This window comes from Sugiyamaella lignohabitans, chromosome A (genome assembly GCF_001640025.1).
Source record: "Sugiyamaella lignohabitans strain CBS 10342 chromosome A, complete sequence".
NCBI lineage: Eukaryota > Fungi > Ascomycota > Dipodascomycetes > Dipodascales > Trichomonascaceae > Sugiyamaella > Sugiyamaella lignohabitans.
In genome coordinates, this window is record NC_031672.1 from 1405615 (window position 1) to 1433380 (window position 27766).

General features: G+C 48.2%; 8 protein-coding genes across 8 annotated transcripts; 4 read left to right on the plus strand and 4 right to left on the minus strand.

Annotated features, from left to right (window-relative positions):
• Nucleotides 1-632: 632 nt before the first annotated feature.
• On the minus strand, nt 633-1697 carry RTN1 (Rtn1p; the record flags this gene model as incomplete). The annotated part of the gene is made up of 1 exon (XM_018881454.1): nt 633-1697. The coding sequence occupies one exon, from the start codon at nt 1695-1697 to the stop codon at nt 633-635; it is 1065 nt and encodes a 354-aa protein (XP_018734672.1).
• Nucleotides 1698-3764: 2067 nt separating this feature from the next.
• On the plus strand, nt 3765-6935 carry SLA2 (Sla2p; the record flags this gene model as incomplete). The annotated part of the gene is made up of 1 exon (XM_018881466.1): nt 3765-6935. The coding sequence occupies one exon, from the start codon at nt 3765-3767 to the stop codon at nt 6933-6935; it is 3171 nt and encodes a 1056-aa protein (XP_018734673.1).
• Nucleotides 6936-8955: 2020 nt separating this feature from the next.
• APN2 (DNA-(apurinic or apyrimidinic site) lyase APN2) lies at nt 8956-10848 on the minus strand (the record flags this gene model as incomplete). The annotated part of the gene is made up of 1 exon (XM_018881477.1): nt 8956-10848. One exon carries the CDS (start codon nt 10846-10848, stop codon nt 8956-8958), a length of 1893 nt encoding a protein of 630 aa, XP_018734674.1.
• Nucleotides 10849-11279: 431 nt separating this feature from the next.
• pep3 (ubiquitin-protein ligase E3 (predicted)) lies at nt 11280-14381 on the minus strand (the record flags this gene model as incomplete). Its single annotated transcript, XM_018881487.1, has 1 exon — nt 11280-14381. The coding sequence occupies one exon, from the start codon at nt 14379-14381 to the stop codon at nt 11280-11282; it is 3102 nt and encodes a 1033-aa protein (XP_018734675.1).
• A 2278-nt stretch (nt 14382-16659) lies between these two features.
• On the plus strand, nt 16660-17982 carry MSS51 (Mss51p; the record flags this gene model as incomplete). The annotated part of the gene is made up of 1 exon (XM_018881498.1): nt 16660-17982. One exon carries the CDS (start codon nt 16660-16662, stop codon nt 17980-17982), a length of 1323 nt encoding a protein of 440 aa, XP_018734676.1.
• Nucleotides 17983-22658: 4676 nt separating this feature from the next.
• Nucleotides 22659-23987, plus strand: SQT1 (Sqt1p; the record flags this gene model as incomplete). The annotated part of the gene is made up of 1 exon (XM_018881509.1): nt 22659-23987. The coding sequence occupies one exon, from the start codon at nt 22659-22661 to the stop codon at nt 23985-23987; it is 1329 nt and encodes a 442-aa protein (XP_018734677.1).
• A 732-nt stretch (nt 23988-24719) lies between these two features.
• RIB5 (riboflavin synthase) lies at nt 24720-26877 on the minus strand (the record flags this gene model as incomplete). Its single annotated transcript, XM_018881520.1, has 2 exons — nt 24720-25420; nt 26760-26877. The coding sequence occupies 2 exons, from the start codon at nt 26875-26877 to the stop codon at nt 24720-24722; spliced, it is 819 nt and encodes a 272-aa protein (XP_018734678.1).
• AWJ20_446 (uncharacterized protein) lies at nt 24916-25524 on the plus strand (the record flags this gene model as incomplete). The annotated part of the gene is made up of 1 exon (XM_018881531.1): nt 24916-25524. One exon carries the CDS (start codon nt 24916-24918, stop codon nt 25522-25524), a length of 609 nt encoding a protein of 202 aa, XP_018734679.1.
• Nucleotides 26878-27766: the final 889 nt, after the last annotated feature.

Genomic DNA, 27766 nt, shown 5'->3' on the forward strand with positions numbered 1-27766 from the left:
ACTAACGGAAGAGATTGAAGACGACCCTATCCATTTTTTTGAATGCCACAGCGAGTTCATCCCACCGGGATACAAATTCGACCGGTGCTACGCCATCTACCTCTACATCATCTACGGTGAGTACGACCAGCACCCCATGGCATACGGAGCAGCCTATTACCGGGCCATCCACTGCGGGCTGCCCAAAGTCGATGCCGACGTTATCAACCAATGGTCGCTCCTCAAAGGCCACACCCACGACTCGGCCGTGGTGCTCCTGCGAACCAATATCAAACGCAGCGTAGATTTCGAATATACAACCACTTACTAATCTGCCACCAACCTCACACATCCCCTGCTGCCTCCGGCGGCTGGGGCTCCGCCCCAGACCCTGGTTGCTCCTCTCGCTTCGCTCGAGTCGGGCGTGGAGCCCGTGGGACAAGGGTCGTTAGTGGCTGCGGAATTGGCTACGAATTGCCCGGCTCGCTAAGCCCGACTCGAGCGAAGCGAGAGGAGCAACCAGGGTCTGGGGCGGAGCCCCAGCCGCCGGAGGCAGACCCAAAACCCGGGTCTGGGGAAGAGCCCCAGCCGCCGGAGGCAGCAGGGGAAGGATGGGAGAAGTTGTTTTTTAGGAGACTATAGAGGCCACGGGGTTAGAGAGAGGAGGTCTGGGTGGTGTTGTCAGCGATTTCGGAGATGTAGTCTTGGGCAGTGGTGGTGGGAGGAACGTGGTGAGGGGTGGACGAGGCGTGGGGATCGAGGGAGACGTTGCCGAGAATAGTGGGGACCGAGTCGATGTTTTGAGTGGCTTCGTGCGATTTGAGGATGGCCGAGGCGTCTTCGGACAGGCGGGGAGCCTTCTTTTCGGGGATGGGAGTCGAGGGAGTGATGGCAGCTCCGCCGGGAACGTCGACGGGCTCGGCGGGTTTGGTGGGGATGTCTTGCTTGCTGCCGGTCGAGCCTACAGGGAACCCTCCACGGTTAATACCAACAGCAGAGGCCACATTGTTGAAGTGCTTCTTGGCAACGTCGAGATGGGGTCCAGCAGCGTTCATGACTTGACCATGAGCGTTCTTGTAGTGCTCGTGGGCTTGTTTGTGGAAATGAGCAAGCAAATCATCGATCTCGGTCTGGAATTGCAGGTAAATAGGAGGAACGGCAAATAGAGCCACTGCAGAAATGATCAAAAGAGTCGAGATAGACAAGAAACCTGTCAAAACATACAGGACAAAGACAGTGATGAAAGATCCCAAAGACAAAGACAAGTCTTCGGCATCGAGAAGTCTCTTGGCATCATTGACAGAGTGGACAACAGCCTTGGTGGCACAGGAAGCATACTTTTCAATAGAAGCTTGGTTGAGATGGATGAAACGAGAAGGACGGTAAGAGGAAACAAATCCGGTCGAACTGCCGTACAAGTGTCGGGTAGCAAACTCAGCAGCACCAGTGACACCAATGGCAATATAAGTAAAACGAAGAGCCAATCGCACGAGATTGGCGTATCGGAGAACGATAAGAACACCCAGGATCTCGGCGAGAACAGTGCCGGATCGAACAGGGTTCTCCCAGGTCAACACAGGAGGAAGTCTCGAACGAAGACTGTTCTTGGTGACAGGAGCACCAGTAGTAGAGCCAGCAACAGGAGTCGAGACAGGGACAGAACTGCTGGTGTGATCAAGAGTGGCAGCGCCAGGAGCAAGAGGACCAGTTCCAGACATTGTAGAGAGATATCAGGACAATCAAGTATCACCTAGAAAAAAAAATTTGGAAATTCGATAAGAATCAAGAATCAAGAATCGAGAATCAGAAGAATCCAGAATCAGGAATCGGAAGAATCAACAGGAACCAGTAACGGTACTAATGTCGATTGTCGAATAATAACACTAACAGCAGCAACAGTAGCAGTGTCAGCAACAGAAATACCAGAACAAAGTACTAGTATGACTTAAAAGAGCCTGTAAATATAATATCAGCTAACAACAGTATCAATATCAAGTACCAGTAGCACCAGAATCACTATCAATTAGCAGTAAGATCACTATCAGTAACAACCAACAGCAACAGAGATAAGACTTCAGAGAAAGTAGTGAAAGACAGTCGTCAAACAAATAACGTAGCAGACAATTTTCTCGATTAAATAACCAGAAAAAGTCAATCGAGATATGAAAGAATTGCCACCCACTAAAAAAAAAGTCAGATGTCAATTGAGCCGAACTAGTATTTTTAATCAGATGAAAAAAAATCGGCCACCGAAAAATAAGCGTCGATAGCACAGCACACACGGAGAGAATACAAAGTACAAAGTACAAAGATCAAATCAGTTCAATTGAGTTGAGTTCAATTGATAAATAATCGTAGTAGAAATAGTAAGAGCAAGTCGTGTAAAAGTTGTTGAAAACCTTGACCCACAAATAAATTCGCAATGTGCAACCGGAGTATGCTAATAATACGTATGAAATAGCAAGATACAGCAGAAAAGAGGCCACTGGCAGCAAAGCACTCTCCTGCAAAAACAAACAAAAGCCTCCTCCTCCTCCATCTCCCCCTGCCGCCGCCGCCGCTGCTGCCCCTGCTTGCTGCCGCGGCTGGATACCTCCCAACCGCCTCCGGCCGCAGCGGTGGCTCTGGGGGGCGGGGGGTGTTGCCTCCGGCGGCTGGGGCTCCGCCCCAGACCCTGGTTGCTCCTCTCGCTTCGCTCGAGTCGGGCGTCAGGTTGCAGGCAGGGCTGGATCCAGGGGGGAGGGGGGATCCAGCGGCACCGGCCGGCAGGGAAACAGGTGAGTCCGACAGACGCGAAATGGGCTGGAACGGTCCGGACAAACCCAATTGGCCCTCCTGAATTTCCACAACGGGCGCCACGGACCATACCCATCCACCGAACGCCAGTGCAAACCCTCGAAACAGACCGAACTCCAGTGCAAACCCCTCGAAAGAGACACCCACTTCCCCCTCCCAATCCTCGCGAACCAGGGTCCAAACCACACCAAACCACCCCATTCCACCCATTCCCCCCAAAACCTCGAGCGAAGCTCGAGCCACGGGGTCTGGGGCGGAGCCCCAGCCGCCGGAGGCACACCCCCTACATCAAAACCCCCCGACCGCCGGAGGTGGACCCTGACTGGTTGGCCGGGGTAGCCGCGCGCGGCCCGGGGCTTAGTTGGAGATGCATTGTCTACGTACGAGACGAGACAGATAAGCCTGGAAAGTGGACAGACACAAACAGAGCCATTGGTGACACGGATTCAGGCAATTGCAATTGGTCAATCGAGCGCTGGGTGAGTTCGACGAGGGGAAAATCGGTGGGAGGTGTGCCTCCGGCGGCTGGGGCTTCGCCCCAGACCCCGTGGCTCGAGCTTCGCTCGAGTTTTTTGGGGGGGATTGGGCAGTTTGGGGGTTTGGGGGGTTTGGGGGGTTTGGACTCTGGTTCGCGAGGATTGGGAGGGGAAAGAAAGGGTTGAAAGAGGACTGGGGTTGGAGAGGGGGACTGGAAAATGGCGGTTTTTTTTGCTGCTGCTGTTGTTTTTGGATGGTGTCAGGTGAGGGGATGGAGGTGGAGGAGGTGCGAGTGCGATTACAGGGGGTCAGTCTGCCATTGTTCACTCCAGGAACCCCAATTTCGCACGGTTTCGTCTCACAAAACCGAATCCCCTAATTAGCCCGACCGCCCGACGCCCGACTCGAGCGCAGCGAGAGGAGCCGGGGGGTCTGGGGCGCAACCCCAGCCGCCGGAGGCACACCCCGACCCGTGAAAACAAGAGAGAGACTAACAGGTACAGAAGTAGGAAATGTCTGCAAATACGGGAGCGCTGTCGCGGGCAGAGGCCGATTTGGGGGCTCATGTGAAGAAGGCCACGAACCCCGATGAGACGGCTCCGAAGAGAAAGCATGTGAGAGCGTGTATTGTGTATTCGTGGGACCACCGGTCGGGACGTGCGTTTTGGAACGCTTTGAAGGTCCAGCCGTTGCAGAATGACGAGGTCCAGGTGTTTAAAGCGCTTATTACCGTTCATAAGGTGCTTCAGGAGGGTCATCCATCGGTTTTGAAAGAGGCTCAAGCTCATGTCAACTGGATCAATTCACTGACTCATGGAATTAATAGCGGTCCAGGCGGCCATCATGGCTATTCTCGTCTGATTCAGGAATATGCTAGGTTGCTGCTCAAGAAATTATCGTTTCATCGGTCTCATCCGGTGTTTAACGGCACATTTGAGTATGAAGAGTATATTTCGCTGCGAAGTGTTAATGACCCTAATGAGGGGTATGAGATTATTATTGATTTGATGAATTTGCAAGATGCAATAGACGATTTCCAGCGACTGGTTTTCTCGTCGTTGCACAGCGGTAGGTCGAATGAATGCAAAATCTCGTCTTTAACCCCCATGGTGGCTGAATCTTACGGTATTTATAGGTTTTCTACAAGTATGTTGCGAGCTATGCATTCTACAGCAGGTGATTTAGAAGCTCTAGAACCACTGCGTTCGAGATACCACTCGCAACACCGTCGCTTGCTTGATTTTTATTATGACTGCTCTAGTTTAAAGTACTTGACTAGTCTAATCACCATTCCGAACCTTCGACCCGAACCTCCTAATTTGTATGGTGAAGAGGACGAGGCTCCTGCTCTGCCCAAACGACCTGGTCAAGGTCTGGAAAGAGAAGCTTCGATTGGGTCGTCAAATGTAACACCAACTCCTACTCCTAGTGTGCTGCCAGAACAAGAGTCTGCTGGCGACTGGTGGGGAAGTAACAATGCCAATGCCAATGCTCAGTTATTGCAACAACAGCAGCTGGAGGAACAACAAAGACAGTTGCAAGCACAACGAGATGCTGAGCTGCTTCGTCAACAACAGCTGGCCGAACAACAACAACGTCAGTTTGAAGAGCAGCAACGGTTACAATTAGAACAGCAGCAACAGGCTCAACAAGCGCTGATTCGCGATCAAATGCAACGACAAGCTGAAGGACGAGCTGCCGAGCTGGAAAGAGATATTCTTCAGTTAAGAGGACAATATGAACAGAACCAGCTTTTGTTAGAGCAGTATGACCGCCGTGTCAAGGCTCTTGAAACCGAACTGGGCCAACTGAACACTAACACAAGTTTGCAATTAGAATCGAAAAACGACTTGATCCAGTCATTGCAGGAACAGGTGTCTATGTGGAAAACGAAATACGAATCGCTGGCTAAGTTATACTCGCAACTGCGTCAAGAGCATTTGGATTTATTGAGTAAATTCAAGCAAGTACAAGCCAAGGCGGCTTCTGCTCAAGAAGCAATTGACAAACGAGAACGACTGGAACGGGATCTTAAAGCCAAGAATTTGGAGTTGGCCGATTTGATCAGAGAACGCGACCGCGCTCGATATGATTTGGACAAGTCTCGCGGCAGCTCGAAAGATCAATTGGAAAAGCTCGAGCGTGATTTGAGATTGATGCAAGATAAGCTCAACGACGCTGAGCGTGCTAAAGGAGCCGATTTGTCGCTGCTTATTTCTCGACACAACCGGGAATTGGCCGAACTGGAAGACGCTCTTAAAGCCAAGCAACGGGCTTTGGATGATATTAGCAACGGCCGCTCTGTTAATGAGAGTGTGTTGCGAGAAAAGGAGGAAGAAGCGGATATTTTGCGTGAGACTATTGCTAGTATGGAGAATGCCATGAAAGAAATGAGTTTGGACCACCAAGCCAGTTCTGGCGGAATAAGAAAGTTGGCTGCTATTATTGATGCTATTTTGAACGCGGCAGCAGAACGAATCCAGGAATCGCTTTTCGAATTTGAGTCTCCCATGCAAGCAGGTAACCAAAACTCGACTCCAAATTATCTATTATCGGTGATTGAGAAAACATCGACTAATGCTACCGATTTCTCGACTGCATTCAACAATCACTTGGCCGAAGGTGAGGAAGGATCCGATCCATCGGAGATTATTAGGACTGCCACTGCATTTGCCAATGCTATTTCCGACGTGCTTATCAATGCCAAGGGTATTACCAGACTGGCCCGTAACGACGATTTAGTTGATGAGATCTCTGCAGCATCTCGTGAATCAGCTGTTGCTGCAACTGCATTTTTCACCAGTCTCGTGTCGGATCTGATTACCGGACTCACCCCTGAAGATACTACAGATTTGGTTATCTCATGCAACGTTGAAGTACAACAACATTTACAAACCCTGTCTCATTTGGCCGAACAAATGGCACCTAAACTATCTGTGACCACTAATGGATCAACTGATTTGGGTGATATTGTCGATAATGAGATGGCCCGTGTTGCTGAAGCTATTGCTACTGCTACTGCCAAACTCACCCAGCTTCTTGCCAGACCAAAAGATCCCAAATTCTCTACATTCGATGTGCAAGTTAACGAAGCAATTCTTGCTGCTGCTATTGCTGTAACTTCTGCCGTGGCTGCACTTATTAAAGCGTCTACAGAATGTCAACAAGAGATTGTTGCTCGAGGCAGAGGTTCATCTTCACGTACTGCTTATTATAAAAAGCATAACCGTTGGACAGAAGGTCTTATTTCCGCTGCCAAGGTTGTTGCTGGTGCCACAAACATTCTTATCTCATCGGCCGATGGAGTATTGGCTGGTAAAAGCAGCCCCGAGCAATTGATTGCTGCCTCGAATGAAGTAGCGGCATCCACTGCTCAATTGGTAGCTGCTTCACGAGTCAATGCATCGTTTATGTCCAAGACACAAGATAAGCTTGAATTGGCAAGTAAATCTGTAAGCAGTGCATGCCGTGCTTTGGTTAATAAAGTACAGGATATTCTTGCACAAAGATCCACTACCCAAGCAGAAGAAATCGATTACTCCAAACTCACGCCTCATGAGTTTAGAACTGCAGCTATGGAACAACAAGTCGAGGTTCTCAAACTCGAACAACAGCTTACCGCTGCAAGAAACAGGCTGTTTGAAATTAGGAAGATTGATTACCAAAACGAGGAGGAAGATTAGTAGTCTGTATTTTCAATCATATTATATAAATAAGAAGAGCTATTCAAAATTTTTTTTCGCTCGAGCCCTCTCATTGTTAAACTGAGTTGTTAGATTGCTGACTCTGACTCATTATTTTGTTTCTTACCCAAATTGTTACTTGTTGGAGTGACAGGCCACACTTCGTGGCGAGAGCGGTTCGCTGCCTTAAGGATGGTTTAGGGCAAATCTTGAAGAAGTTTCTTAATACAGCGGTAGTTGAACGTGAAAATCGAGATCCTCTTTTTGTCACTTTCCCATGAAGGGTGTGATGGCGGATAACTCTCTCGTTACGAAGAATTTCCGTTTTTTCATCATGAAGTACATGTTGAAGAACTCGCTCCATTTGGGTAGATTCTGGTTCTGATTGGAGCTGAGGGGCGACCTGGAACAAAGTTAGTAAATAGTTAGGATATCATCTAATCGATCATACTCTGGCAGCTATATGAAAATGATATCTATAGTTTTGGTCTATGTTTTCCCATAACTGGCGGAGACTGGGGCTGCGCGGTGTATGAGTAAAGCGAGGACTCGTATACTTCATGTTTTGAATTAGGGACGGTTCCAAATCAATGGCAAATTCTAAAACCTCGGTGTATAAACATTTCAAATCTTTCATCTCCTGAAATTCATCTTGAGATTTATCCATTTTCGTTTGTGTCGTCAAAATGCTGGCAGCAGTAGCTTATCTATATATTCCTGCAATGCGCATCTCCACACTATCTATTTTTGGGCAAAATAATGCACCTCAAAAACTTTGTATGTCTATTCTGCATATGGATGCCGATCCCAGCTTGACGGACTTGGCCTCAGGGGAAATGGAGATGCCTCAAAAAAAAATAGAATACTTAAGAAAGTCATACTGTTCTACGCTTTTCTATTCATGATATTATTATGAGTTTGTCAACATTAAACATGAGGGTTTTGCCCCCACTGCCCCCGGTATATCAGTCTGAAGTTTCTCTGCCCAAGAGGTCCTCAGGAATGCTCCCAGAGCCTAATTGTGCTACAAATGAGTTTCTTATTGCTGCATACAAGAAAAAAGCTCAGGATTGGCTCTTTATAAAACCTGAAGACTGTAAAGCGATGCTTGGAAAGAAGAAGCAGGAAAAAGACCCGAGACCTGTGAATAAGTTCCTTTTGGCTAGAATGCACCTGCTTTGTCTGCTAAAGCAAGGCAGACAGTATTTGGCGAGTATCGAATGCTCTGTTGTAATTAAGAATGTGAGTATAGGCTATTGTCCTATTATTCCTACATAATCTAACTTGATAAAGGTTTGGAAGGAGTATCCCGGGCTAAATCCATTGTTTGATAATTTTTTCACCTATCTGGGTTTGGTGGCTAAAACTTATCACTACCATAAATACCCGGGTTATCGATTCCGACCAAGAAGAAGACATACGGTTATTTGGAAAACACGGATTCTTGGGCCTTCAGTACAACAGGATTCGAATAACGAGCAAGGGTTGCCAAAGAGGAACTCGAAAATATCGCTTGAGCTACCCATGGAAAGTGACTCTTTTACGGACTCCCCATTCAGCTCTCCCGAATTTACTACCGACTCAACTTTCGAAGGTCATCTACCACCAGAGGAAGATCCAAATATAAAATCATTACGCTGGCTTGTGTCTTGTGATCCTGAGGACCCAATATATCTCCAGATGCAGAGGAACTTGGAGATGCAAAGGAATTTGGAGATTGAGATGAAGTACCTATCGAGTTGGCCGCTAATGATCTCTTGAAAGACCATCTCTAATTTATTATCGCTAGATCAATTGCTTACTATTTATTTATTGCTTATTATTTATTACCAAATAGAATTCTATTTAAGCCACTTGAAAAAGTCACAGCGATAGCTATCTAGAGTTCCGTTCGTGGGATCGGCACCCGTTGGCCTACAAATGTTAGCCATGCTGAACCTGCATTTCTTTTCTGCTCTCAGCAATTTAACAGGATGGAACATGCAGATCAAACGTCGTCTGCAGATCACAGATTTATAACTTACCTTGAACAGATCCAAAATGCACGACCCTTATTCGGGCCATTTTTCTTGGAAATCAGTAATTTACATGGTTCTTGGTGTACTTTGCAAAGAGGAGGTTCAGGTGCGGCAAAGAGTTTTTTCCATTCTCCAGATTTGGAATTTTTTGGGGTTGTTATTGAATAGGGTTCAGTATCAGCAATAGATTCAGTCGATTCAGAAACTGGTGTTGATATTTCTTCTTTGCTTGATGTTGTTATCGGAGATAATGTACTATGGTTAGAATTAAGGGCGGAATTATTGGTGGCCGGTTCAGGTTTGTTCCAAAAGGATAAAATAGACGATTGTGCACGTTTCTTGGTGCCGGTTTTCTGAAACTTTGATGCAGTGGCTTTTATCGGTTTGGATGGCGGCCTCTTTAATGCTGCATTAGGAGGAGTCACGAACTGCAAATGCAAGCGGTCAGTTTCATCTGCATCCAAAGTGGGGCGACGGGCATTGACAGGGGGTTGTGAGGTTTTTTTATGATTATCGGTGCTGGGACCACCATAAGATGAAAACAGGGCTCTAATATTGGCTTGCTTTGTGGTAAATTGTGGCATGAAGGATGCACACATGCGAGGTAAGTAGGGTTGTTGTGCAGGTGGTATAGGTTGGCCAGGATGTTGCAATTGTGTTTTGGATGAGTTTGTCGCCGAATTTGGAATTGCTGAGTCTGTCGTTACTGAATCTGGTATTGCCGTCGCTGAATCTAGCGTTGCCTGTGATGATGCTTCTATAGATTCTTCCAGAGATGTTCCCTGTGAGGAGTCCTGTGAAGAAACTTCCCAAAGCAAATCGGCATACACAGGACAGTGGTCGGATCCATACAATTGAGGAAGAATGTCTGCTTCTATGTACTCAATTCCCGGCGAAGTAAGCACATAATCTATTCTAGAACCAAAATTTCCCGGTCTGGCATCTATCAACTGATTCCAACATGTGTACATGCCCCATCTGTGGGGATGTAGATCTCGTGTAGTATCGCGAAGTCCAACATCTCCGTCCCTATTTAGCCATTTATGAAATAATATCCGTACGTCAGAAGCAGATCTCCACAGTTGGGCTTCTTTTTCATTTGCTTTAAGAAACTCCTCGGGAGTTTGAATTCCCGTTTGAGGATTGGCCGACGTCAGTCGACCCTCTTTTGCCAATTCCACTCGACCTTTGGCTGAATCGACGATATCTCGTGTCACATTCAGATCTCCCAGTACCACGACCCGTCTCCCTAGACTCAGCAGGTTTCGGATCCGGATATCAAGGGCCTCAAAAAACGCAATTCGAAACTCTGTTTTATCACCCATAGAATCAGCCGGACAGTATAGTCCTATCACCACACAATACCCCAGATCTAGCACTACACATCTGCCTTCCGAGTCAATTTCCAGTCCCACTTTCTCGTCAATATTACCCGGATACCCTCCTATACACTCATCTGGCGGCAGGTCTCTGTATGCCAATTTCTCGAAACCTCCACTGCCGTTATCACTGCCAGATGCTGCATTCAGACTCCGACCCAGACTCTGATCCAGACTCTGATCCAGACTCTGATCCTGACTCCGATTCTGGCTCTGATTCCAACTCGGGCTTTGGGTTGCACTCCAACTCTGATTCCGACTCTGGTTCTGACTCTGGAACCTTGACTTATACTCGTGATCCTGGCTGGCCAGCCACCCAGTGATACCCTGTTCAGCTTTGTATACAACGATGTCGTTTTTCACGTAAATAACCACGCCACTGTACCCCTTTTTCGCGACTGGAAACGTGAAAAAAGCGTTATATCCACCTACCAGCGCCATCGACTCAGTGACATCGCGAGCCTGGATCTTCGTCTCCTGAAAACAAACAACATCGCCGTCGAGTATCTCGAACATGTTCTCAAAACTGCGTTTCTCGTTCCACGGCCGGAAATTCAGAACATTCTTGATCCCGCAAACATTAAACGACACAAACCGCTTGGCATCCGCCCTCCTTTTCCTCGGCACCCCACCATCCGCTGCTACACTCGCACTCTCACTCATCCTCGAGCATCTCCTTCCTCTTTCTCACCTCACAAATCACTTGCATCTCCGCGACCCGGATATCAACACCGCGGTTAGGGTTAGTAATGCAGGGTCCTCATCCGGCTGGGGCTCCTCTCGCTCCGCTCGAGTCGTTACTGTCGGCGGTCTCAGCCAACTCCTGAGAAGCAGGAGCCCCAGTCGCCGGAGGCAGGGGCCAGGAAAGAAGAAGTTTCAGACAAAAGTTAAATGTATTTATTAAAAAATTTAAATGGTTAAGAAAGTAATACAATGGGGAGTGGTGGCTAGTCGTCGGAGAATTCCAGCTCCTCGTCGGACGAGCCACTGCTGAACCAGGATGTGGGTGCACGCTTGACTCCTTGGCCACGACAGAAGGGACAAGTGTTTCGTGAACCTAGGAGCCAGCTGTCAATGCAGGTCTTGTGGAAGACGTGTTTGCATCTGCGGAGCCTACGACACTCTTGGCCAGCGGTGTAGCCATCCAAACAAATGTGGCAAACTTCCTTAGTGTCAGGAGTCTCTCCGAGAACAAAAGTGTTGTATGCAAGACCAAGATCGCGCTGGCTAACAATGCAATTGTCGACGTGATCGAGGTAGCCGTCCAAATCCACTAGCTCTGCGAAGGAAGGAACGTCAACGACTCGCTCGCGTCGACTGATAATGGGGTGGTCCAAATCAAACATGCCAGCAATGATGTGAACAGCCCATCTTCTGCCTCCCTCTTCAGAATCGGATGTGGATGAGGATGGTTGGCAACTCGGGCCGGCCTCTTCGTCGTCAGTTTCCTGGTTGTAATCCGGGTCGTCGTCTTCCACGCGCTGATAATCACGAACACTGGCAATGACGTAAATTCTGGAATCTTTGCGAGATTCGGCAGCTCGCACCTCAGGGTCGTCACAAAGCTCTTTTGCGGTCGTTTCACGAAGCTCATCCAACAAAGTTTTGAAAATTGCATTCTCAGAAGTGAACTCCAAGAGGAAGTCATCGGCGTCAGCATCAGAACCGGCATCAGAACCAGAACCAGGAGCGGAAGCAGATCCAATAGGAGAAGTAGCAGGAGAGCCAGAAAGAGCAGTAGAAGCAGCAGCAGCAGCAGCATCAGCATCAGATGATAGGTGGCTTTCACGGACCCAGGAAGAATAAGCAGAAACGCGGACAGGCATATCCATAGTGCTATCCGGGCTTCTCCGACCATCAGCCAATGCCTCGAGATGCTCCAAACCAACAGTACCACCCATACCATCTAGACCAGTCTCAGGAAATCCTGAATCGCCTTCTTCGTCATTAATGGGCTTGATACCAACAGCCAAAATAGGAACCCTGCCATCAGCGGCGGCTCTGCGGAACCTGAACATTCTGAAGAAGTTGTGAGGTCTATTGAACAAACGACAATCGACGTGAGGGCCATATTTTCGAAAATACTCAGCTTCATCCTCAAGATAACCTCCATCATGATCGGGAGTTCCAAATTCGTGATCCATGGCATTCGCAACTTCTCCCATAAGATATCCACTGGTGATATTTTCCACAAAAACGTCCACAGTCTCAGGGTCGAATAAACGACCATCAAATGGACCCCTAGACCTCTCATAGACAATACCCTCACCAGCCCAATCTTGACCAACTAGAGCAATAGCAGTGAAATGAGTGAGACGTCCCACCAAAACTCCTATCTTATTGGCGTGTCGAGTGAGGAATCGATATCTGTACTTCTCTGCCATAATGGAAACCATTAGATCCTCGTCTTCAGACCCTTCAAAAATTCTTTGGTAACACAGCTCGCGTTGCTCTCTTGTCATACGTCTGATAGGGTGATTACTATCACTGGTTGGTGGGTTATAGTAATCAAAACCAGCGGCATTGAACTCTTCAATGGCGTCGGAATCCAATTCAGACGACGAGTCTTCGTAATATATCATCTGACGAAGACCTTCTCCTGGTTCTTCCCCGTATTCTTCTTCACCCTCCTCCTCCTCCTCCTCCTCCTCCTCGTCATCCTCATTGATGCTGCTTTCGGTGTCATCGGATCCATACTCGTCACTCTCAAGAAGTTGACAACCCATCTGATGAATTTCCAGTCCATCCTCGGTTTTGTAAACAATAGTTACGAATTTCTCTTTAGCAGTTTGAGTCGCAGGCCTGTAAGTACTGGTAGGGGCAGAAATACGGGTAGGAGCAGAAAGAATGCTGTTGAATTCACTGCCATAGTTCTTGGGAAGCCTTCCAATAAATTCATTCAATGTAGGAGGAAATCTGCTGAGTCTCTTGCGACGGGAATTATCGTCAGGCTCCGAGTCCTCGTCGCTACTGTCTGCTCTTTGTCGACGTTGAGAAGATCCAGATGAAGAATCAGAAGCTGATTCAGAAGACAGAGATTCAGAACTAGAGGCAGAAGAAGGCTCTTCAGGTTCAACAGACGATTCAGACTCGGTACGGGCTCCATTTCTGTTGATGATGATAGATGCAAAAACAGACTTCCCTTTAGATAGTACAGGGCGGGGAGGCTGGCTGTCAGATGGGGGAGGAGATGTCTGAACAGATGAAGGGGATTGTTGTTGAGTGTGGACAGGGGCTAGCTGAATAGTGACTGGAGCAGGGCCATGAGGAGCTGACTGAATAGTGACGGGAGCTGGGCCATAAGAAGCTGGCTGAATGGTGACGAGAGCAGGGCCATGAGGAACTGACTGAATAGTGACAGGAGCTGGGCCATGGGAAGCGTAATATGGCATGATATAAGTCATGGCAGGGGCAGTTGTATGACCAGAGGCAAAAGGAGATACAGGTTGTTGGTGTTGAGTGGCATAGACCATGGAATGTTGAGCTGAAATAGGAGTGGCAGGGGCAGGCTGCACAATACGGGGATCAGAATGAACTTGAGGCACTTGTGGAACCTGTGGAACCTGATAAAAGGTTTGAGGATTGGCATAAACAGCAGGCTCTAAAACTTGAGGCTGGTAACCTTGTCCATTTTGAATGTGAATTTGAGAGGCAGGCTGAACGCTCTGGGCTGTTTGAGGAGAAACAGCAGGCTGTTGATAATTGTCCATCTCACTTACAGACCCGCTTGTAGAGTGAAAAGGAATGGAATAATAGTAACTGCCTTTGAAAATAATTTGATTGGTATTTGCAGGAGGAGCAACTTGAGAAGGAGGAGGTGCTGATGGATGAATAGGAACTTGAATCCCAGGACTAGCAACCACATATACAGACTGAGTAGGAATATTGGCATCACCAGAAACAGCATCTGGGATATGAGTCTCGGTCTGGTTATTGTGGGCATTACATCTACAAATATGTCTTGGAAGACCATTCTCTGTAAAATAGATACTGTCTTCCTCGTCATCAGTGTAGTCGTAAGGAGGGGAGTCCCCTGATTCGTTTGACATTTTTAACGACAGAACAAAAAAAAAAAAGCAGCAACAAAATGAGTGTAGATAGATATATATATAACACATTTTAAAAAAGAAAACACAAATAGGGGTAAGACATAACTAAGAGGGAGACCAATATTTGACGTGACCCGTGAAAAAGCAAATGCAAGCGGGGCATATCCAACGGTATGCAGCAAAGCTAAACAGGTATAGTGGAGCAGTAGCTAATATGTAATAAGCTGTAAAGACTGCAGTATAATATCAGGAATGGTAATAGATTGGCACCGTTGACAAGCATTGACCGACAGTGGTGCAGTACAACCATAGATAAGCAGCAGTTGAAAAATATTGTGAGTCTGTTGGGTTTTTTAAAAAGAATATCTATTTCCGCACCATATTTTCTATTGATATTGACGGTTAATAACTTTTGTAATCCATATGCGTATACGTATGGCATACGGGTATCAGGATCTGAAAAACAAATTCCCAGTCTTTTGAAAATAATTGTTGTGGAGAGCACAATCGGCTGCAGAAGTGGGTTTTCTCACAACCGGAAGTAAGGTGATATTTTTGACCCGGTCCGGTGCTGGTCAAATAATACCCCTCAATGATTTTTGGCCTTTTTTCGCCTTTTTTGCCCTTTTTTTATTTTATTTTTTAATTTTTCTTTTAATTGTTTTGTCATTTCTTTAGCCAAAAATATCCATGAATTTGAAAATACCATTAATGCCAATGACATTTTACACAAACGGTAATTTCTCCAGAATCAAGACTCCGCAGGATCTGAACCCCTGTTTGAATTTGAACCCCTATTTTCCACAATTCCTAGGTCTGCGTTGCATTTGCCGTTAAATTAGCCAAGACTATATAGCTAATGCATGGTCAGTGAGTAAAATTTACGACGTTAACGTTAGCTGCATATGCATCCAACGGTCGTCCAGTCGATTGGTAAACATTTTACGACAACCAGGATAGCAACAGGAAATGACTGGCCATTACCGACGCAAAAGGACTCCAAAAAGACGCAACGCAACTCCAAAAGATGCCTCAAACGCAAAATAACACCACAGGACACCACAGGACACCACAGGACACCACAGGACGCACCAGAATACCACAGGATGCAACATTGTAGCAGAATATGCCAACTTACAGGTGAGACTGCACTAATGCACAAAAATTGAGACAGTTTCTCTACTTGAAACACCAGTAGTGGCTTTTTTACGAACACACTCGATCCGACCGTCTTAATATGAAAATACATGCTATGGATCACGGCCTTCCGGGATGTAGCATACCATATCTGCGGTCCACGGCACCATCTCCAGCCATTACCCATCGTCTTCTTACGGCCAGATAAAAGATGCCTCAAATTCCAAAAGTTTTTGAAATTTCATACCTGTTTGACATCCCCCGTTGAAAAAAAAAGATGTCGGTAAACTCGCAAAACCGCCCTCCCCCTGACAGATCCAGGCCGATCCGCTGTCAAACGTCAATCCGCATTAGCCAGATCCAATTGTCACGCCAGAAGCAACACAAACACCAAAAACTACACAAAAAACCACCAAATAATGACCCTACCGTTCAAAAAACAACCCAGAAAGACCACTTTAACACCTGACGCCTCTTCGTCGTCGTCGTCGACGAACATCCAAACACAGATTGTCCAGAATCTACCCGTCTAAATTTAACGGGCGATCGCGCACTAAAACAGTTAGCTCCACAGCTGTCGCTGACATGCATACACCCCTCCCCCTCGTCACCCCTCGTGCTGCGACCATCCAAACTGAAACATGCACTGCGAGCGAGCATCTGCGGAGTGGGTAATAAATCTACAGCCGCTAGCAAGTACATTATCGCCGGCGCTATCAGACCTGCAAAGCGGATAAAACCACAAGCCACGATAAGAACCAGCTCCCGAAATAATAATCGCTTTCTCCGATAAGCACGCACCCCGAAATCGCCGGATTCGACCCCGTGCTGCCGGCGAGCTGCCCGGACCCTACTGTTCCGGGTCCCTGCCTCCAGCGGCTGGGGCTCTGCCCCAGACCCCGTGGCTCCTCTCTCTGCGCTCGAGTCGGGACATCCCCGGTCCCCCTCCCCCTTCCCCGCGGCCCTCGCAGTCTCCTGCGAAGCAGGAGCAACCAGGGTCTGGGGCGGAGCAACAGCCGCCCAAGACATGCCCTCCCGCCGCACGCCTCGCGGCACGGGTTAGGAAATTGGAGAACCTGAAAAAATAGAGAGGTGGGCAGATGTTGATTCGAGAGTGGAAAGACGACGAGAGAACGAGAACATGATTCCAGGTTCGTCGACAAGAGCATTCCTTGCGAGTGCCCGGCGGGTGGGCGCGGTGAATGCCTGTGTCTGTGGTGCCAGAGTGGCAGTTGGTGGTGCTGGTGTCAGGGGATACTCGGTCGGTGGGAAGGTGTTTGGGTTTATCCGAGATACACTTGGGTTTGATCCTCCTCCTCCCGAGGGGTTTCCGACGCCGGAAAACAGATTTCATCCGTGGGATTCGTCGCCGTCTCAGGACATTCGAACTAGAGCCGCGTTTATTAAAGCTCGTGGTAAGTGTCCAGTGACTGGCAAGAACATCAACTTCACATGCCCTAAATCAGGCATTCCTACTCATCACGACGAAGAGGCGTGGAAAATGGATACTGATTATCATAAGAACGAGGTGTGGAAAATCCTTCGTAAAGTCAATACTTATGAACATGATTTGAGAAGTGGTCGGGAGTTCCCAGAATTCGACTTCCCGGGAACTCAGCAGAGTGAAGCAGTAGTCAACTTCTTAAATTGGGACACTTTTCTCTATACACGAGATTTCTATTCCATGGACTCAGAGTTCCATATGGCTGCTGTCACTAAAATGTTGAGTTATCCTATCACAATGGCCAGTATTCTCAGCCTATACTCGCCCTATTCATTGAAACCCAAGGGTCCCTTGACTCTCGAGGGTCTGAAATCCCTGGCTGCTTTACGATACACGCTGTTTCCTCAAGACAGAACCCGGTCCTGGCAAGACCGGCCCATGAGATTTTTCATTCTAGGAGCTCGTGCTGAGTCGCAATTGCCTGCTCATGCCTGGAAACAATTATCATTTCTTTTGCCAGATACAAAATTCGAGATTGTATTCATTGGTCCTGAAGCTGTATTTGACCGACAAAAACGTCTTTACGTGACAAGTCACAAGAAAATAACCAAGAGAATCGACCGGGAAATGTCGCTGTCCTTTTGTACCGACTATTTCCATGTTCTGAACGACATGCAAGATTTCATGCCCTATGACCCGTATCTCGACTGTTTCTTCCTTTTCCACCCTGGACTCGGAGCTCCTGAAGCCATGAACCAGTGGGAAAAGTCGGTGCCCGGATTGCTGGAAACCAAGTGTGCTATTTTCGTAACTGGGTTCCACAAAGCTGATTCCCAGCGCGACTGGGACTGGTTACACAATAAATTCGGCGACAAACTCGACGTGCTCCTCGAGCCCTCGACCAATATTTTCGGGTCTACCAAATGGGAGCTCAACGACCTGGCCCCCACGGAGACCTACCAGTTCAACCAACAGCTGTTCGGGTTCCGAGGCAAGCGATACCATGCCATCCGCCAATAGACACGTCTCCCTGCTCTATTTCCGGCTGTATATATTTTTCGTGTACATAGTATCAAAAACAGTAGCATTTTCCATGATTCCGGGAGGTGGGTTGTGCCTCCGGCGGCTGGGGCGCTGCCCCAGACCCCGTTGTGCTCGCTCCGCGAGCGCTAGGACCGTGGGGATTATGTGAAAAAATGCTTACTAATGAGTACTATAAGCACAGTCTCTTGCCACTCTCCAATTCCGCTGGCCAATTCCATTGCTGCTCTGAATAGTTCACTACTCACTCGTCTGCTTAAAAACTATCATGGAAAGAAACCAGCCGAAACGAGCGGGTTGGACCGTGAGGATTAAGTGGTACAGTGAGCACAATCTCTTACTGCTGTCTATTCCGACCCACTGCTGATTCCGCTGCTCTCAATATTTCACCACTCGCTCGTCTGTCTGAAAATTACCTGCGAAACGAAACCCCCAAAGAGAGCGGCTTGGTCCACGAGGGTTAAGTGGTACAGTCTCTTTCCGCTGTTTCATTTCGACCCCTGATGCCGCTGCTGTTAATACTACTGCTGCTACTGACACAAACTCTGCTATTTTCTACTGGAATAGTTGCTTGAAAACAACATCGAAAAGAAATACCCCATCCCCTGCATTTCGATCCGGACCCTGCCGCTGAAATTTCATGTCACTCCCCCTGAAATTTCCCTCTTGATCATCATTTCTTTATCGGGGTATTGTGATTTTCAAACCATCATCACCGTGCCAATTTACACCTTTACAAAACTGTCAATCCTTCAATGAATTCACACACCTTAAAACGTTTATAAAAGCTTTTTAATTTTTCAGACCATTAAGAGGAAGGCCAAAACACAGGGGGTAAATGAGATGATCTACATGCTACTAACGGGATACACCCTTGGCTACATCTCGTAATCTCGACCCGTGTCTGAACTTTTACTTTCATTTTTTTCTCCTATCTTTATCATATTTTCTATGCTATATATGCTGACGATATAGAATCACGACAACCCGGTTTACCAGTTCAGCTCGTAAATCCACTGACTCAATTATTATGCGCCTTGAATATACTTCATACAAACGCCTATAGTACCTGCCTTCCAACTGTTTTGGGTTTGTTCATGTGGTTTGCTGTTTGCTGTTTTGTGAGGGTAAACGCGATTGACTTTGGTAGATGGTGAGGTGAGTGATACCCCGCACCGTCCCAGCAAACTCTTCTCCATTCTCTCCACAATAACCCGCCGTCCTAACAGGGCCAGATGCCCGATCGACGCAGAGATGCACCCACAAACCCGGGTGAAAACGGAACTTCCCACACCCACCGGCCACGGTTCTGACCGAGGACATTAACCGCCGAGGAAACACACACTCACGGGCGGCAGTTGTGCCTCCGGCGGCTGGGGCGCTGCCCCAGACCCCGTTGTGCTCCGCTTCACGGAGCTTTCGAGGGGATTCCCCCCACCACCGACTCGAGCGAAGCGAGAGGAGCCACGGGGTCTGGGGCGGAGCCCCAGCCGCCGGAGGCACAAACCCCCGACACCGAGCGGACTGCGAAACTGTGGCTGAAGAAGCAGCAGCGGTGGTGCAAGAAAAGGTGGCAGTTGTTAATCATGCATAAAGTTGGCGCTATCGGCCAATAGGAGGGGGAGGGGCGGTCTGATAAGACAGCGGGTGGAAAAATTTGCACATGAAGAGACCTAAAGCAGCAACAAGTGGGATGACCGCCGATGCAGCCCGCTTAATCCCCGCTCGCTCACCCCTCAGTTCCCTCCGTCCCCACTACAAAGCCTCACACACAATACAAACAGAAAACGCAAACGCACACACATACCCCCCCTCCGCAAATGCTGACTGACCACCGACCCCCAAACCCGACTTGAGCGCAGCGAGAGGAGCCACGGGGTCTGGGGCAAAGCCCCAGCCGCCGGAGGCAGACCCCTACCCCAGCGATTGCGGGGACTGACGCGGTGATTTCGGAGATTAGACTAGCGGCCGATTAGCCATGCGCATGCCAAATAGGGGTAGCACGAGGAGGGGCAGAAGAGAGGATTTGTAAACAAAAATTGCCGGTGAAAATGGCGACATTGGCAGCGGCAGGAGGCAGAAAAATAAACTTGGTTTGGGCTAAGTCAAAAAAAATAAACTTGTGGCCTGAGTTTTTAGAGGGGCAAGAGAGAGAGAGAGGGAGGGATAAGCGAGGATGACGAGCGGGCAGACAGAGAATGAGAAAATAAAATATCTGTAAAAACAAACTTGGATTAGTCAGGGTTGGGTGGCCAAGGACGTAGTCAGAGAAAGTGAGTGAAGAGTGAGTCGGTGAGAGGTGCGGTGCTAGTCGAATTGGGTAGTCAAATTAGGTAGTGAAGCAGGGGACCAAAATATATATTTAATGGGAAGGTTCCCCGGGGTTGAGAGTTTATCATATTGAATTTTCAGATTTTAATTTTAAGATATCAATTTTTGCAATTCAATTTTCTAGCAGGCTATAAAATTAGATTTAAAGCTACAGAGTAAGTAAGTGAATAAGCAGAGAAAGTGAGAACATGACCACAGGGCATATGAGAGCGTGAGAATGTGAGAGCATAAGAACAGGGCATATGAGGACATGAGAACAGAGCATATGACGTTAGGAGACGCAATTGAGCGGGCCGTAGTACAGTGGTGTGATGTGCACGCGATAATTATAATTAATTAATTAGTTAATTATTTATTTATGGCAGGCACAATATACACATTGACCATTGACTACTGGCAATGGACACTGCACCAGTTACCGTAGCATTTACAGCAGCACTTAGCATTGTGAATGTGAGTCTGGATTGTCTCAGAAAATAATGTGCCCGGGTAAAATGCGATGCGTACCAGTAGATAGGATGGTGCCTGGTAGTCCAGAAAATGCGATGCGTACCAGTAGGATTGGATGGTACCGGTAGTCCAAAAAAAAAATCAGGTCAGCCCGGTTCGGCAACAGACCACATTACAACCATCCGTTCTGAGAGACTCACGTCAAATTCACATTTCCTCGTGCATGCTTTTTTTTTATACGCACGGTCCAATTACCGCTGTGACCAACCGACCCGTGTTGCCGGTGCTGTACATTTTGTGTGCTTTTTGGTGCAGTTAAAGCGCCTGGTTCAGTTGGAGGGGCAGTTGATTTATGCGCTTATCAGAACAGGCGTTTGGATTTTGACGCTGGCGGCACAGAGGAAACATGTACTAACAATATTCACAGCTTATTCGTCCAAGCTATTATCACCGACAGACATAAATTAGATCCTCCTTACCCACAACATTTTCAGCACCAGCAGGCTTGTGAACTCTGTGAACTTTGTGCTTTTTCCTTGACCAACCCGTTCAACAATCAATCCAGTCAATTGTCATATAAAACGGACTTGTTTTCCAATTAGTTTTTGCTGGCAAAATAATAATTTATTATCATCACCCTTGATATTCTTGTATTAACTGGCTCTCTATCCTCACAATACAAGTACCATCCACTCGAAGAGACAGAACATTTCCATTTTCTGGTATTTCCATCTCAACTCTCTTACATCGTATCTCGAATCTCTTACATCCTACCTCAAATCTCCTACATCCTATCTCACAGTTCATAGCTAACTCATAGCACATTCTGTGGAATCCAGGTTTGAGATATCATATTTTTAAAGAACAGTTTCAGGACATTCCTCAGTCGCTTGACTTCACCTCACACAACTCAGTTACATAAAAATGCGTCCTACCAGCAACCTCCTACGAACTCCCCTGATCCGTTTCCTCGGAAAGAGATCGCACACTCCTGCTGCCGACCGAACTCCTCACGTCCACTCTCAATCACCAGTCAATACACTTCCCTCTTCCTTTGTCGAGTACCGTAAGAACGCCACGACCCACGGTCCCCTTGGCGGCAAAGGCACCACCATCGCAGCAGCTCCCGGCGAATACTTCTCGCGATCCGACCTCCCCAAACGCTTCCACTACCAGCCCGTCTCCGAGGCCGAGATCGAACTCATCAACACCGGCGGCGCTGAAATCGTCTTCTAACTCTTTTCTAATCTCTTACTTAACTATACAAATGCATCTGTCACGGGTTTATACGGGTGGGGGTGTGCCTCCGGCGGCTGGGGCGCTGCCCCAGACCCCGTTGTGCTCGCTTCGCGAGCGTCAGGGGGGTCCCAGGTCAACCCTCGAGGACCCCAGAACGTCTGGGCACCTCCTCGCCGCTCGCGAAGCGAGCACAACGGGGTCTGGGGCAGCGCCCCAGCCGCCGGAGGCAGGGTCCGATAGGCCCAGAATTTCCCTGGACCGATCCAAGAGCACTGGAACCCCCCTCGCCGCTCGCGGACCGAGCACAACGGGGTCTGGGGCAGCGCCCCAGCCGCCGGAGGCACCGACCCCCGACCCCTGGATACAGGGGGATCGGCAGGGTCCGGTGGAGCGCGCTGGCGGCTCAGGGGAGGAGACGGAAAAATATATTTTTCAGGGCGATCCTGGGGATAAGCACAGACATAAAATCGTGCGTTTCGAGGGTGATTATTAAGCGGTGGAGAAAATTTGATTTTGTCTGGTTTGCTTTTGGTCGGTTTTGATTGTTTGATTATTTATTAGACTGCTGTTTAGTCAGGAGAATCCAAGAACTGAAGAAGAATCAGGAGAACAGAAGAAAAAGAAGAGCAGGAGAGATGTCGCACAACAGCCAGCTGCCAGAGGAGGACGAGGCCTATATCGACTCGAACGAGATCGGAGAAGAGGCTGCTGCCAATGAAGAGGATATCGACCAGCCCATGTCGGAAGACGACGAGGATGATGGCCAGTACGACGAGGAGAATCCAGAAGAAGGGTACGGCGAGGGCAGTCAGCAGGACACTATTGAGATCGATATGTCCAACAACTCGAGCACGTATTTTGATTCACACTCGGACTCGGTCTACCTGATTGCATCGCATCCCATGTTGCCAATGGTTGTTTCGGGCGGCGGTGATAATATGGGTTATTTGTGGACCACTAATGCCCATCCTCCTAAACTTGTGGCCCATCTCAGTGGCCATACCGAGTCTTTAGTGGCTGGTGGGTTCACTTTCGACGGCAGTTATCTCGTTACTGGTGACATGTCGGGCCAGATCCGCGTGTGGAAAGCTGCTATGAGAGGCCAGAAATGGGAGTTTTTCGGCAGTGTACAGGAAGTCGAGGAGATTGTTTGGATCCGATTCCATCCTAAACAGAATATATTCGCCGCTGGCGCTTCGGACGGTTCTGTATGGTGTTACTCGCTCGAACCTACTTTGGAGAACATCTCTGTTTTGCATTCTCACAGCATGCCTACTAATAACGGGCTTTTCGTCAATACCGACGATATGGATACTTTATCGTTGATGACCATTTCTGACGATGCTACCATTGTCAATTGGAATGTATACACATCAGCTGCTAATTATACTCTTACACCCACAGATCTTAAGGGTGAACATCCATGGGTTTCTATTACTCCATCACCTTCTGGCAGATCGGTTGCTGTAGGATCTACTGATGGTACTGTGTTGATTCTGGGTGTCGAGCGTGGAAACATTCTTAGCACCGTGAGCGGATCTACTGCCGAGGACCTCGATCTGCTTGATAAGAGTATTGAGGGTATGTCGTGGTCCGATTCTGCCAATGTTCTTGCAGTTGGAAACGTGAATGGAGAAATCCAGTTGTACGATGTTGCATCCTGGAGAGTTCGTCGAACCCTTAAACTTGAGGATTCGGTCACGAAACTCGAGTTTGTTCCCGGAACACCCTATTTATTATCCAGTGGCATCGACGGCTCCATCAACAAATGGGACGTCCGCAGCGGAGAAAGCAAATGGGAGGCCAAGGGCCACAACGCCGGTGTCCTCGGCTTCGCACACCAACTCAACGGCGCCCGCATCATCTCTGCTGGCGACGAGGGCGTCTGTCTCGTATTCAACGACGAGCCTAAGCCCGCCGCTGCTCCTGCCGGTGCCAGACCCCAGCAGCTCTTAACTAACTAATAAATTGTATTTCTATTTCCTCTTTTTCACTTTGCCTCCGGTTGATGCCTCCGGGTGATGCCTCCGGCGGCTGGGGCTCCGCCCCAGACCCCACTGCTCGCTTCGCTCGTTTTTTAGGGGAAACTGGTGATGCCCCCCGCGGCTGGGGCTTTTGCCCAGATCCCACTGCTCGCTTCGCTCGTTCTGCGATTGTCGACTGGAACCCTTTTTCGGACTTCTTCTCTGCCTGACAAGCTCATTCTGTTGCTGTTAAACCAGAAATATAATTAACGAACAGGTTCAAACCATGTGTTAACTTCAATATCATCGACCTAACTGCAATACACAGAGAGGTCACTCGGTTATCACTTCGACTGTTTACTATGTTAAAAGTATTTGCTCTATTCCAGTCTCCATTGACAGAAAGACAGGTGGGAGCGGCTTTTCTGTACGCTTTCTCGCTCTATAGAGAATCAACATCTGGAAAGTCTCGCTAATTTCAATTGACATTCCGGAGCATCTTCGAAAGTAACTGGTTGTTTCATGCTACAAGTGATTTCCAGGATTGATATTGAATAGAGATCAGACTCCAAGGATCAGTCGAGCGAAGCGAGCAGTGGGGTCTGGGGCGAAGCCCCAGCCGCCGGAGGCACAACTCAACCCCCAAGAAACGAGCGAAGCGAGCAAATAGGGTCTGGGGCGGAGCCCCAGCCGCCGGAGGCAGCGTGGGAAGAAGAGAGAGAGATGCATTTCTTAGTTCGAGAGCTTCTGTAGCTTCGCGGCGACGATTTTCTCGACGAGGGCCTCGAGGTGGGTGTTAGTTTGTTTTTCGACGAGCGACGACACCTGTTTCTCGATCAGCTTGCCCATGAAATCGACCTCGATGTTCACGAGCTCGCCGACCTTTTTCTTGGCAATAATCACTTTACTCTGTGTATACGCAATCAGCATGACCGAGAAGGTACCTTTAACATCGTCAACAGCCGTCACCGTCAACGAAGTACCGTCAAGCGCAATAAACCCCTTCTCGACAACATATTTCAGCACATCCAGATCTCGGGGTCTAAAAGTAAACGTCAAAGCATTGTCGTCAGGAACAATACTGACAATCTCGCCAACTGTGTCCACATGTCCTTGCACAAAATGCCCACCAAACCGCACATGGCCAGCCACAGCACGTTCTAAATTAACCTGGTCGCCGGTCTTCAACCCGCCTAAATTACTTCTTCGCAACGTCTCAGGAGCAATTCCGATCTTAAACTCGTCCTTATTAAACTCCGTCACTGTCAAACAAACGCCATTAACTGCAATCGAGTCACCCAAATGGCAATCATCTAAAATACTCGAGGCATTGCTCACAGTCAGCGACACTCCATTTCCTCCTGACTCGGACGAGTCCAATTTATTGTACTCTGATACAGCTGGAATGGTTAGCGGCAGGTCGGGGGGTGCGCCTCCGGCGGCTGGGGCTCCGCCCCAGACCCCGTGGCTCCTGCTTCGCAGGAGATTGCTAGGATTTTGGGGGTTCGAGCCGGGTTTGGAGTGGGAGATTGAGTGAATCTTGGGGTGAAGAGGGGAACTTACTTCCGAGGTGTTCGACGATTCCTGTAAACATTTTTTGTATGGTTGTTACAGCTGGCTGCTGGGTTGTGTGGGGTGCTGTCAATCAAATGCAATGGATAAAGTTCCTGTTCAATGGTAGATTGATTTTTGATAGATGAGTGACGGATATATGACTCTAGATATATTCTGAATCAGTGATCTTACGTCTGATTGATAATCATGTAATTAACTTGCCGTATCCGGCATGCAACCCTGCCGCCCTGTAATTATAACGGGCCCTCGAACTCCGAGTGGATCTGGGTGGTTCTCTTCGAAAATTAACCTTGTCTTGGCCACATCTGATTCTCCATGCTCGGTTGATATTATTCTTGATCATTTTTTTTCTACCGTTTTCTGTGGATTTTCTGTCTCAGATATTATCTTCCCTGGCATGCCCTCATGCATCCAACTCACATACTACGGTCACCTAATTTCCCACTAAACCCGTCAATTACCCTCTTCTGCTCCACCAACCTCTAAAACCAGCCCACAAACACAAAACCACCACCTCCTAAACCCCCGAATTGACACTCCCACTAAAAAACCGGCCACCGAACCACCCTCAACTGCATCTCACTCATGCAGGGTCTTCCCAACTAGGCAAAGAGCTCCACCGAGCCGCCCCTGGGTCTACTCACCCGCACGGGGTTGGTCGTGCCTCCGGCGGCTGGGGCGCTGCCCCAGACCCCGTGGCTCCTGCTTCGCAGGAGATTGCTGGGACCGTATACGGGGCCCTGCCCCCCGACGCAACGACTCGAGCGAAGCGAGAGGAGCCGCGGGGTCTGGGGCGCAGCCCCAGCCGCCGGAGGCAGTCCCGCGACCTGTTTCAGAGGAAAAAAAGCTTATTCGAGTTTCAGGATATGAATTTACCCAAACAGGGGATGTGGTTTCACCGGAGAGTCCGTTAAAGGCAAAAATAGAAGCTTTTGTGAGAGTCTGTCGCTGTTAACGTTTTTTTTCTTCTGACTCGCTTTCTCAGCTTCCACTTCTGAACGCACGGCTGCAATAAATTTATTTATTTTCTTTATAGGGGGGATAAATTGTGACGCTACGGGAAGCGGCTTCCTCGAGATCGTTGATTATATATCGTCCGTGTGACTTACATTACACCCTGCACTGGTAGTGTAAGAAACAGTGGCTTTTGTGCTTAAAGCTCGCTGTGAATAATTTTTTTGTGTCATTAAAAGTCACCAGCAACAGCAGCAGGAGCCGCAACGATATTAGCAGCGTCATCGGTAGCAGCGTCATCGGCAGCAGCAGCAGCAGCAGCAGCAGCAGCATCTCCAGACGGTCGCACCAGTAGCACCATAGCAACAGGTTCGTCGGTCGCGCGTACTTGAACGCAACAGGAGGTCTGGATCCGGTTTGGTACCAACAGAGACATCCTAACGCCATAAACTTAATCCAAGCTCGCACTTACGCCAGATATTAAACCTGTCAAGTGGTTTTTATTACTACCAGGACTAAGGTTTTTGACTCGCACCCAACGTTTATTGACCCTAACTGAATATTGGCCAGTAGCTCCAGTAGCTCGATAGTTGTCGACGACTCTCTTTTTATGCTCTCGGTCTGTGTTTTGACACTGTATTTTCAGTCTGAGCTTTCACTTTTGTGGTTATATACCATCCTGTCACACTGTTGTTGAGTTGATTAGGGTGTGAGTGTGACTCAAGTTCCTGGGAGGCTGACTGACAAGTTTATTCTTTACTTTTCTTTCAGGAGGTCAAAGTGATAAGGAACCTTTGAAATTATCATCAGCATTATTGCATAGTTTTTTTTTTTTTGAAAGTCTCTTCTGACATCAGTCTCATATATCATCATAGAGTCGACATCCACGAATCCTGTGTCGGTACTAAACAGAAGACTAATAAACCATACACTTCCAAAGTCTCTTGAGGAGCTCTTGGATCTCTAACTTTTGATCCTGCAAATCAGATATAATCAACTAACTCAACAAAACCTGACTTATCTCATCTCATTCACATTTATTTCGGTATAGCATTTTTTACTATGGAGTCACCTATTTCACCCGTCATCACCCCCTCATCCTTCCCGTCGCCGCTACTTCTAGCTCATTCTCCTCGAGATATCTATGCCAGTCTGAACTCGCTGTCTATTGGCGGCACCATTACTGGAAGGTCGTCAGATTCTAACCCAGGATCCAGCTCGAGTTCAAACTCCCCTTCCAGACGAGGGTC